Source organism: Talpa europaea, assembly GCF_964194135.1.
Source record: "Talpa europaea genome assembly, chromosome: 14".
NCBI lineage: Eukaryota > Metazoa > Chordata > Mammalia > Eulipotyphla > Talpidae > Talpa > Talpa europaea.
This window is the reverse complement of record NC_140082.1, coordinates 64399427-64411490: the sequence shown is the minus strand read 5'-3', so window position 1 is coordinate 64411490 and position 12064 is coordinate 64399427. Positions and strand designations below refer to the sequence as shown.

Below are 12064 nucleotides of genomic sequence, written 5' to 3'. Positions count from 1 at the left end.
TCTCAGAGAAAGTAATTATAAACTGGATAACAACTGTTAAAAAAAAAAAAAAACAAAACCCAAACACCACCAAGCTATTTTAAGGCATTGGAGAGTGGCCAAATGCAGGCAGAGACTAGAGGGAATTCAAGGATTCAGACCTTGAAAGAAGGGTTCTATGGTTGTTTTTTTTTTTTTTTTTCCCCAGGGTCCTGGGCATGGTGGCTATAACTCAAGGAGGAAGCCTGTCTAACTGGTTTTCAGTATTGCGTGGTAGGTTCAGGCTATAGCTGGAAAGGGAGGAGGAAAATCCTGGAAAAGAAAGAACCAAACTTGAGACAGTCCTAAAATCTACTTAAATTTCCTTCAAATCCTGATTGATATTTTCGAGTTTTACTTACATGGAAAAGCTACAAGAAGTCCCTAGCAGTGGCTAGAAGCTGGAAGGGTTGAGCAGAGATTTCAGCAGTTGTTGTTGCAGGGAACAGAAATTGGAGTTTGATATTCAGGTTAGAGACCTGGCAGACACTGATATTTTCCCATTGAAATGGCACAGGGGACACACTTTAAGGGTAAAGTATAAGTTCCAGGACCAAAGGATTTCCCCCTAGATATAAGGGAAAAACCTAAGTAGAACCACTACAACAAAGCATAAAACCCCACCTCTACAAGTTTAAGGTGATCCAGCAGCAACTTAATTGCCTGCTAGAACAAAATCAATATTCTTTAATGGATGATAAAAGCATTTAGCATCTCTATGATGTACTATACACAATATTCACCGCAGTTAAAATTTATTGGATATGAAAAGAAACAAGGAAGATGCACTTCAGAGTCAAGAGAAAAATCAATTAATAGAAAGTGACCCCCAAATGAACCAGATGTTGGAATTAGCACACCAGAAATTTAAAGCTACTATTTTGACTATGTTTAAGGATTTAAAGGAAAAGAAGCAGAGGATTGAAACTATGTATGTATGTTTGTATGAATGAAGGAATGAAAAGTATATTTGAAATGAAAAGTCGCTGGATAAGCTTAACTGAGATTAGAAATAAGAGAAGTAAGATTTGATGAACTTAAAAGATCAATAAAATGATGCATTTGAAAAGTAGAGGGGTAAACATCAAAACATGAATAAGGATGTAATTGAGAGGTGAGGAAAGGGAAAGAATGGGGCAGAAAAAGATGAATAAATAATAGCTGAAAATTTTTCAAATTCAGGGGAAAACTTAGTTTCTCAACTTAGAGGTCCCAGAAAATCACTGAATCCTAAGCAGTAAAATTCAAAGAGAACCACATCCAAGAGCATCATAGGCAAACCGCTAAAACACAAAGGTGAAGAGAAAATCTTCAAAGCATTCGGAGATTAAGGATACATTCCACATAAGGGGAAATGCCCCATAAGAATTACTGTTGACCTCTAAACAGAAGTAAGGAAAGCCAGAAGGCAATGAATGAAAAGTTTAAAGAAAATAACTGTCAACCAAAAATTCTACATCCATTAATACTATTCTTCAAACACAAAAGTGAAACAAAGACATTTTCAGATAATCAGAAGCTGAAGGATTTGTTGCCAGAAGACCCTCAGCACAAGAAATGCTACTTGGAAAGTTGGTTCTAAGGGGGGAAAAAGGTAAATAAAACGGTAAGCATAAAATACTATACATTAAAATTTTCTGGTTTCATTAGGAAGCAGCAGATTGTTTAATCAAAATTGGTAATATTTTTATTGTGGGTTTTATAATGCATGTGGGTATAAAAGATATCAAAATGGTAGCAAAGGAGGGAGGTAAATGGAATTGCAGCCTTGGGAGTTTCACATTTTAAGTGAAGAGGCATAATGTTAACTCTAAGTATCCAATGATGAGTTAATGATGAATATTATAATCATTAGCGCTAACTGAGAGATGTAAGCAGAATACTAAAAAAATACTGAATTAACAAAAAGATGGCAGGAGAGACAGAAAAATGAAAAACAGTTCCAATAGAAAACCGACCTATACTAGCAACAACAGAAAGCTCAAAAATCTTATGTTACATGAAAAAATCCAAGTGCAAAAGAATACATACTGCATGGACTCTATAAATAAGCAGTTCAAAACCAGGGCCTCCCCTGGTGTCGCAGCGGTTGAGCGCTGGGATGCAAAGCTGCCCGAGGGTTCCACATGGCGCGGGTCCCACATGGCGCGCAGACCTCTTCTGCCGCCCGCTGCTCCCCTCAGCAGTGTACTTCGTTGGTCTGCCTGTTCTGTTCCCGGCTCTGGCTCTGATGAATTCTCTCACCCTCCTGCGCTTCTGACTTACCCAGTGCTTAAATCAATCAATCAATCAATCAATCAATCAATCAATCTTTAACAAAAAAGAAGTTCAAAACCAGGTGAAACAACTAAAAATCAGAAGTGATCTTGTGTAAGGTGTAGGCATTACCTGGGAAAAGGCAGGAGAGCTTTCTGAGAATGATGAGAATTTATACCTCGACTGCCCTGGTGACTTGCTAGGGAGTATACATTTATCAAAATTCAAATAAGCGCACACTTAAATTTTGTGCATTTCATTGTTTGAAAAATTTGCATGGATTTTTTTTTTTTTGTAAGGCATGGATTTTTTTTTTGGTAAGGCTCCAAGCACTATTGCAGTGTCTGGGGTTGCAAACTTTGATCAACAGAGGGCGCTCGGAGCTCACCAAATACGCGTTGGGGCCCCAACTACTTCGGGATGCAAATCAGACCAGTTCTGCTCTCCTTAGCCTTCAAGGTGGATCTCGAAGCTCCCCTATAGCTCTCTATCGACACCCCATCGCCTCCACCAGCAGCTTGCGGGCTAGTCCATTTTACCTGACCACACGCTGTTTTTCGGCTGATAAGCAGCGCGTAACTAATGGCGGTGATATTTTCCGAGGCCCCTCCGCGGAATACAGATGTGGCCGGGAGCTGGTTTGTGCTTGCAGGAAGCGTACCTGTCCCCGAAAATCTTCTCTTGAAACGATCGTTTTATAATTGGAAGTAAAAGCGTAATGGAAACTTGCACACTGTTCCCGACATCTTCATTTTGACCTTCTTACCTCGCTTTGGTGGTTGTGAAATATTCCCACGCGAGGGCTGCGGCGGGAGGGGTGTGCGTGAATGACCGCGCAAGTGAGGCGCGGAAGGAATGTCCCCCGAGGCACGCAGGGCGGGGGGCGTTGCCCCAGGGTTCCAGCGCCCCAGAATACGGTCTTTCCGCCCCCTCCATATCCCAGAAGGAGGCCAGCGATCCGACAGCCCCAGACGCCTTGTGCGCCCTCGCCTACCCCAAGGCAGGGTCCTGTTCGGGGGCTGAGATGCCATTACACCTCACGTGGTCCCCGCACCCGGCCAGTTCTTCAGGCGGCGTCTCGCGGGGTGTTAATTAAAGGTCACAACAAAACAGACCTTCCGGCTCACCAAAAGAAATGTCCTCCTGGGAAATGAAAAATGACACCCCGGAGCAGCCACGTGTGGAGCCAAGCATATGCCGGCTTCCTGCGCTCCCGGGCGCTGCGCCGGGGGACCGCGGGCGGGGGGGTCGGGCAGGGGGCGGCGGCTGGGTGCTCGGGGCTCCGCGGGACTCAGGCGCGGGAAGGAGAGGGAGGAGGGGTGTCGCGGGCACCTACGGGCAAGGCGAGGCCAAGGCCAGCTCGCGCACACCCACTTTTCCAGGCCCGCGCCGTCCGCGCCGCGCCGGTGGAGCGCCGCGAATCCCTCAGTTTCCCCTGCGCGCCCGAGCCCCGCTGGGCCCCTGGGCTCACCTGTCCCAGCCTGGGTGGCGAGGCGCGGAGCAGATCTGGGCTGGGGCGGGCAGGAGCGCCCAGGTCTCAGGCTGTGGTTGGGAGGATGGCCCCCGGGGCTGGCCGGGGCTTGGTAGGACAATTCCAGAAAAGGTTTGCAGGGCAGGTCTAGGAGAACAAAGGGCGGGGGGCGGGGGTGTGGAGTGGGGGGAAGGACCCGGCATGTTTGTGGACTTGTTTGTGACTCAGTCCCTTTTACTCGGCGTTTCAAAGGCAGAACTGCAAGCCTTGCCAGGAAGAGAAAGAACTCGGGGGCGGGGGCGGCTCGGCGCATTTCTGTCCGGCCACGCTCGCTCGGTGCGGCCCCTCAGCTTCGGGCTCGCGCCGTGGTGTTTCATTAGAGCCCTGGACACGGGCCACTCGCCAGGAACTTCCCTGCGAGGGGCGAGATTTACGAGGCCCCCCTCCCCCCAGCGCCGGGCCTCGCGCTGTCAGGCAGGAGCGCCGCAGCATAAAATGGATCCCGGCCCGCGCGGCGGCGGCAGCCAGGCGGCGGGCTCCGGGGCGACAGCGCCGCTGCACCCGAGGCTCCGCGCCGCGCCCGGGCGCACACGCGCGCCCTGACCGCCGACCGCTGCCCGGCCGCGCCGCGCCGCCCCGTCCCTGCCCTCGCGCAACTGTCAGGCAAAACCGGCCGGCGCATATTGGCTCCGCGACGCGCCGAGGCTCCTCCCCGAGTCTGGATCTTTATATTTTGGGAGAATTTCTTTGAACTCAGTTACCAAGCTCCGCGAAGGAGACAAGTTCCCACAGCCGGCTCGCGGGCGGAGGCGAGGCGAGGGCTCGCCCACCGGCTCTGCGGCCGCCGTGCGCCCCGATTATACCCCCCTTTTCCCTCGTGGAGGAAAACGGACGGACGTGGCTGAGGAAGATGCCAATTATCTGGATGTGACCGTGAAAAGAGAACGTGGGACTGAGGAGGCTGACGAGGATGAGGAAAGGCATTATTTGAAGGGAAGAATAAACCAGCTACTCCAAGCCTTCCTGCAAATTGGTGCTTTTACTTCTGGGGCCCATTTGCTTATACCCTCCCCTCCCACCCCCCACCCCCCATTAAGAAATCTTGACTGGAGGGCCAGGAGCCAACTGGGGACCCTTCTGGCTTGGACGACCTTTTGGATGTAGCACTGGTGGAACATTTAGACACTCTCCTCGGAAAAGCCACCATGAATTCGGTAGCTGGGAATAAAGAGAGGCTGGCCGTCTCCACCAGGGGCAAGAAATACGGGGTAAGTTGTGACGGGCACGATGCGGAGACGCGTTTCCAGGGTGCCCCCTGTCCGGGCGGCGCGCGGCCCCGGCGGGGCGGCCCGAGTTCTCCCGGCGCTGCGGAGGCGCCGCGGCCGGCCCGCGAGGTGTGCGTGCGCGGAGGCGGGTCTGGGGGTGGCGACGCCCGCACACTCGCCTGGCCTTGGGAAATTTTCCAGTCTTTTCGTTCTTCTGTTCCCCGCACCCCTAACTTTTGCAGCATTCCTGCACTTCCAGGCTGTTAAGCAGAACGGGAGGGTTTCCCCGGGAATTCTCTGCCCGAGCTCGGGGTCATTTCTCTGGAACCGGGAGAGGTTTCGTTTATCTCCAGGTTCGGGGGGGCTGTAGCCTGAATGAATAAAACCCCCCAAGTCACGGTCCCCCAGCCCCCAGGGGCTCGCATCTTCCAGATCTTGAACCTGGGCTTTTCTGGAATGGGCTTCGAGTTCAAAATCGCGGGGCGCTGTATATTTGTGGGTTCCCCCTGCAGAAACCATTGACACCCCTCCCTCCCGCCGCGAGTCCTCCCCTCTAGCTGCGAGGAACGGTCGGCGGGGAACCCGGGCAGGAGCGGGGGGGGGGGGCGGACACCCGGGGGGGGAACTTAGAGAAGGGCAATTAATGAGACCCTCGGAAGCAGATTCGGCCGCGGGGCTCCGAGTGATGTGGGGCGCGTGCCCCTCGGTGGCGCGCGGGTCCCCCGGCGGGCGGGCGGGGGTTCCCCAGGGCTGCCGACCCCCCGGCGTCCCCTGAAACCCGCGTGTCTCCCTCGCAGGTGAATGAAGTCTGCTCGCCCCCCAAGCCCGAAGCCCCCTACTCCCCCGAGAGCTGGTACCGGAAGGCGTACGAGGAGTCGCGCGCCGGGAGCCGGCCCACCCCCGAAGGCGCGGGCTCGGCGCTCGGCTCCTCGGGCACCCCGTCCCCCGGCTCGGGCACCTCGTCCCCCAGCTCCTTCACGGGCTCCCCGGGGCCCGCCTCCCCGGGCATTGGCACCAGCTCGCCGGGTTCCCTGGGCGGCTCGCCAGGCTTCGGCACGGGCTCCCCCGGCTCGGGCAGCGGCGGCGGCTCCTCCCCCGGCTCGGACCGCGGCGTCTGGTGCGAGAACTGCAACGCCCGCCTGGTGGAGCTGAAGAGGCAGGCGCTGAAGCTGCTGCTCCCGGGGCCCTTCCCGGGCAAGGTGAGCGCGCGGCGGGGGCGGGACGCGAGGGCCACCCCGGGGCGGGACGGGCAGCTCCCGCCGCCCCGCCGCAGCCATCGCTGCCCGGCTGGTCGCCGCGGCGCCGCGCCTCGGCCCGGGGGTCCCGCGGGGGCTGCTCCACACTCCAGGGGGCGCTGGCGTGGGGGGACGGAGTGGGGAGGGGGGCGACTCCCGCGCCTGGCCGCCGTGGGGCGCGGAGCGTGCGCGGGGCGCCGGCCGTTTCAGGCCTCACGGTCCACCCTGGACGCCCCAGGGCGTCCGTCCCGCTGCCCCCAGCTCCTCAGAGTTGGCGTTCGGTGCTACTGGTCCAGTCTTGGGATTCTTTCCTTTCTGCTCCCCACTGTCCCCTTAGCACCCCACCATCTGGACTGCTGGCCGCGCGTTAGATTTTCTCCCCACCCCCACCCTTGATCCTTCACAGCAATGTCGGTGGGAGAGGTAAAAGCGAGCTGGTGTTTAGGCATTTCCCATTGCCTGTTTATGGTCCTTTATTTGCAGGGCTGCAAAACCAGAAGCACACCCGAGAGCTGGTATTTGTTGCCTTTGCGCAGCATGTGTATCTGAGGAAAATGAAGGGGCAGCTCGCGCCCCTGAGCAGGGCTCCCTCCTGGCCTGCTAGCATCGGTTCCTCCATAGCAACCCTGCGGGCGTTGTGTGTGCCAGGAGCCCCCAGAGTGTGACACAATGCAATTGTATTTGCACTGTTGGGTCCAAGTACTATCAAATGATAATATTTACTCTTCCACTTCAAAGAGTTTTTATCAGTGGTTAGAGAGAATTATCAAGAAAACAGTGAATTGCTGTGGAGATTTCTGACATTGTTTGTTCAACGGATTTTTTGATTTGTATTTCTGTGACTTTTGAAATGAAATATTGTGATTATGAATAGTGGAGTTTAGGAATGACTGCATCTGCTTGTTTCATCTGTTTATTCAAACACACACACGTTGATGTTTTCATAGGCAAGGGTTAAATTAAACAAATACCCACAGAAGTTGTAAAATTGTAAATGTGGAAAATCACCACCAAGAGAATCCGGTTTTATGAATCTCGAATTTATCTCAAGAATAATTAACTTGTGGATTGTTGTCAGTATGCCATTTGTGTAGTTTGATAATAAATCTGTCAGGACACCCCAAGAATAAATTTCAGGGACGCTAAGAGCTTATTTCACTCTTGCATCTGATATCCTACAATTCAACACACCATTTCTTCACTCACAGATTTATTTGCTTTTTAAATCATTTGTCAAGATTTGTTCATTTGCTACCCTGCAAGGCCCTGTGTTAGGTACAGCAGTGAAATAACCGGAACACACATTCCTTGTCCACGTGGAGCTTCTATTCTAATCGAGATTAATGAACCACAAAATGCACAATACCTAACATATTCCCATTTGTGGTTAGAGCTATAAAGGAAGAGTATGAGATGCTGTGTGATTTTATGACTAGGTGGACCATCTGATAAATTTTGAAGAACCTAGGTTCTTAAAGATGTAGCACCCAATATTTAGCAACCCTAGTAAGTTGCTAGCTACCAACTTATTCTAGGACATTTTTGAAGAACTGTTCTTATAATAGCTTCTTTGTGTTGTTTGGATGCTCTTTGTGTGCAAAGGTAAATAAATATACACTGTTTTCATAAAAATGGAGAAGGAAGGAAGTCTATAATAAGAAACAAATATTGGAACTTAAATTCTTCCATCACGTTTTGTGGAGCCATGTGACAAAGTAGATTTTATTGTTCTTGAAGTAGCCTGGAGAACTCATTGACAGTGTTCTAGGTAGCTTAATATATGCCATTTTTTTTTAATGTGATGAAATAGAAGTGATATTGGGAAACTGATCCTATTGTCAGAATGAAAAGCCCTAGAAAAAGCATAGTATCTACTAAACCTCAGTGCTCCACATGCCCTGACAGTGATGCATGTACTGTGAGCTGTGGTGACAGTCACAGGGGATCACCTTAAGTGCAAGCATGAATATTGCAGGGCCACTGTTGCCTGGAGTTTTCTGTGTAAAGAAGCACAGTGAAACATGACATTTGGTACCGGGCAGTGAACAAGACTTAGCAAGAAGTCAGGGTGCTTTGGATGACCTCATTGTTACAAGAAGCTGTGGGGCCTCAATTTTAACAAGTCTTCTGCGTGTCTTTCGGAATAATAATTTAGTAATTTCTTCTCCTTTTTTGAGCATTTGTATCCTCAGATTAGGTATAATTTCCTTTCACACTTTATAAAGTTTGCAACATTTTAACCCAATGAATAGCTGTGTCCTCCAGAGCACCTTGGAAAGGGCCCTCTGAAATGGTAACTGGTACCTTGTAATTGGTAACTCACAGAGGATTCTTCCCAGAGCAGGGTTTTTATGAGTAAACTGTGAACCTCTGTAGCCCTCAGGCACAGAATGAGTTAAGTTTCATTAAAGCAAGAGATATCATTGTGACTCCAATATGTATTTCACCCTGCAGTGGAAAGGTCTGGAAGATAAATCCATCTATTGGAGGGGTAGTTAGCGAAAATCATCTTTGCAATTCACTTAAGATGCTTAACTGTATTTGGGGAATATTTTGTTAAATAATTATTGAGTTCTATTAGGTTGCATTAAAATTTTCTCAGGCAGACACTTTGAAGTAAAAAAGCAGAATAACATGTCCAGAAACCTTATTAACTTAGTTCTTCACCACTGATTTATTTTGTAACATCAAGTAAATCAGTTTTCCTCTCCATTTTTAGCTTCTTCATTAATATACTAAGGAAAAAATGATTCAAGCTATTAGAATGTTATAAAAATTATTTTAAGTTAGATTTAAAAGTGCTTCCATTCTTTAGAAAAACCTGTCAGGGTAGAGGGTTATTAATTAGATGAGATTCAGTTATGTTTTACAGAATTTAGGGCTTTTCTTAATAAACATTGTATACTTCCCATTTCTAATTTTGTCAGTATATTTCCCAAATATTATATCGTATTACCATGTGTATTCTCACACTGCCCTTAAGTTCTTCCAGTTTTGTCTGTGGGAGAGCTGGTTAAAGAGAGGAGGTGAAGTGGTAATGAACTGGTACAGGGGCTCCAGGAGTTAGAGAGGGGCTCTGGTGACCCAAGGAATGAGCATTGTTCTGAGTATTGTCAGCCCTCATGTGGCCATCAGGGAACAAGACTTTGTGGCAGAAGTCCAGGTGACTTGATGGAGGTTTCTAGCTTGGGGAACTGGGTGGGTGGGAATAATGTTAACTAAGGCAGTAAATGGAGGAGATGCAGATTTGGATGGAATTCATTGAGAAGAATGATAATGGGCTTGATTTTCCATGCATTGAGTTTGAGGTTTCTGTAAAGAGCTGGAGAGTAGAGGCAAGTTTGGAATAAAACAGACTCTGGAATGTACAGCTGTGAGCTCACATAACTGTTAATCATACTCTGGATTTGTCCTTTCAAATAGCAACCTACCTGGGTGAGTGAAGGTGTGTGTCTGGTGGCATATTATGAAATATTCAACTTGACTTTTATTACTTTATTTAGTACAAAAAGTTCTTACTGGGTTTATAACATTTCATTTTTAGCAGTGGTAAGTGGAAGTGGTCCCATAAAACAGAAAAATGTGGATTTGTAAAATGTTGGCATGTTAAGTGAAAATAGTCCTTTTCCACACTGCAGTGTTCCATAATGTAAATATAAAACATTTCCTACTCCCTGGCAGGAGCATCTTTCCTTTCTTAGACATAGTTTAGTCACCAAGTCAGAAATAGAGGCTAGGGAGTGGATCTCCCATTTGGGGGCTATCATAGATCATTTTGATATCTGTGACCAAACTTTTCCCCCGTTTCTTATTTATTTTATTAATTTTTTCCATTTATTTTTAGTTGCGGTAATATTTGCAAATACCCATCAGGTATTGCCACTGTAGAGCACCCGCCACCAAATCACCCTTGTCCACCACCATGGTCCATTGTGCTTCCTTCAATTTTTGTGACAAAACTTTAAAATTGACAGTGTGAGCCCTACAAAAACAGCAGCTCAAAGAAATTCCCTGAAGTAAGCAGAAAGGTTCCAGGTTGGCAAAATCAGTGTCTGTTCATTTCCATATCAACAAAAGAAAATCTTCTATGTAAAAAAAAAGTCCAAAACTAAATTTCTATCTGATTATTTTTGCCTCAGCCACATACTCAAGGTCTATTTTTACCCTAGATATATCAGGAAGATTAGCCAGACATACTGAAAGGGGTGATCAGGAATCACAGATGAAAGAAAGGAATGTCATTGGTGTTTAAAAACACTAAATAGCAGGACTCTAAATAGCATGGGCCCAAGTAAGTCTAGACTTGGGGAGAGAGAGATATATATATATCCTTAATATATAATTTCTGTATTTTGCCAGCTCCAACAAAACAGGGTATGAAAAAAAAACTATTTTAAAGGTCCCATATAAGCCATTAGAAGATACTTTATAAGTGGCTAAAATAGACAATGCATTTTAAATACTTATTAAAATCAAGAGAGAATCATATTTGAAATCTGAGAACACTTGGCTATTTTCAGAACATTTCGTTTGCAGCTTTTTCATTTCAGAAATATTTTTGATAATTGACTAACAGATAATATCAATAATGAAAAACCCTACAGTGTTGCTCATTAAATTTGTCAACATTTGGAAGGATTAAGTCAATAAAATCAAGGCAACATCAATTACCCTGTGACATTACATCACAGATTGTACCATTTATCAGTCAATAATTATGGTGATGGTAATAAAAATGATGATAAGTGCCTAACAGTTATTTTCCTTAGTATGTGTTAGGTACCATACTAAGCTACACACAGACACACATTATACATGCATAAAAATTCACATGACAAGTGAAGAAGATCCTGATTTCTTGTTCTTTTAACCTTGGAATTTCAGGTGATTGGTGTGCCTCAACTCATAAAAGGAAGCCTGAGTAAAGATGCAAGGAACAGAGAAATCCAAGGACACTTTACCCTCCAGAGCTGTTGAGGGTCGCTGTTAGATAATTGTCTGAGTGGGGAGTGGGCGAGCACTGCTTGGGAGAGAATGTCAGGATTATTTCCCTGGCTCACAGATGGTGGCTTCAGTTGTGTGTGTTGGGGGAGGGGCACATGGGCCTTCCATGGATGGGGATAAGTGAGGTTGTCAAGATTCTGAGCTGAGTAATTTTTTTGGCTGGACTGTAATGGAGGGGGAAAGGCAGTTCTTCCTATTTCTATTCAGTCAATTGAGTCAGCGCTGTCAGCCCATTCTGGAGGACACCGAGGACCCTGTGCTGATTTCTGAGGGGAAAACTTCCTCAGGGGGACGTTTTGTCATCATGTCTACAGGACTGTCTTTACAAAGATTGCAGGTTGTCTGGTGTTCATGAGGGCTCACTGTATTTTTTTTTCAGGGATACAAAATGAATTTCATTGTAACCACTCTCTTGAGTGATAGGCTGTTACAAGCATTTTTTTCTATGCGTTTTTTCTCTTAAAAATCTCCTTTATGGCCTTATTGTGGCTAGGAAGTACTGTTTAGAATGGGCTCTCATTTATCTTTCATACTTATATGCACCAATCAGAAATATAATTTATGTAGGTACATTTATATAGTGCAAAAAAAAAAAAGACAGGGAATACATCTATATTTCTAAATTACTTTTGAAATACTTATCAAAATAGTAAATTAGTTTGTTTCCATCATTCTGCTTACCCTAGCCTTTGGGATGTTGTAGAACCCATGTAAGAAAGCTGAATTTTGAGTCATGGTTAGAATATATCTATCTACTGCCTTCAGGTTTTAAAGACATTTTTCTTGAGTATTCATGTAGTTTTCTTTTTAATGTT

At 47.1% G+C, this 12064-nt stretch overlaps 1 protein-coding gene across 1 annotated transcript in view; it reads left to right on the top strand.

Annotated features, from left to right (window-relative positions):
* Nucleotides 1-4950: 4950 nt before the first annotated feature.
* The window catches only part of KIF26B (kinesin family member 26B), a gene marked incomplete at both ends in the record, with an annotated part of 536756 nt that continues 529642 nt past the window's right edge, over nt 4951-12064 (top strand). The window contains 2 exons of the mRNA XM_084254495.1: nt 4951-5013; nt 5808-6209. Coding sequence (XP_084110621.1) covers nt 4951-5013; nt 5808-6209 — 465 coding nt within the window. The remainder of the gene's footprint in view (nt 5014-5807; nt 6210-12064) is intronic.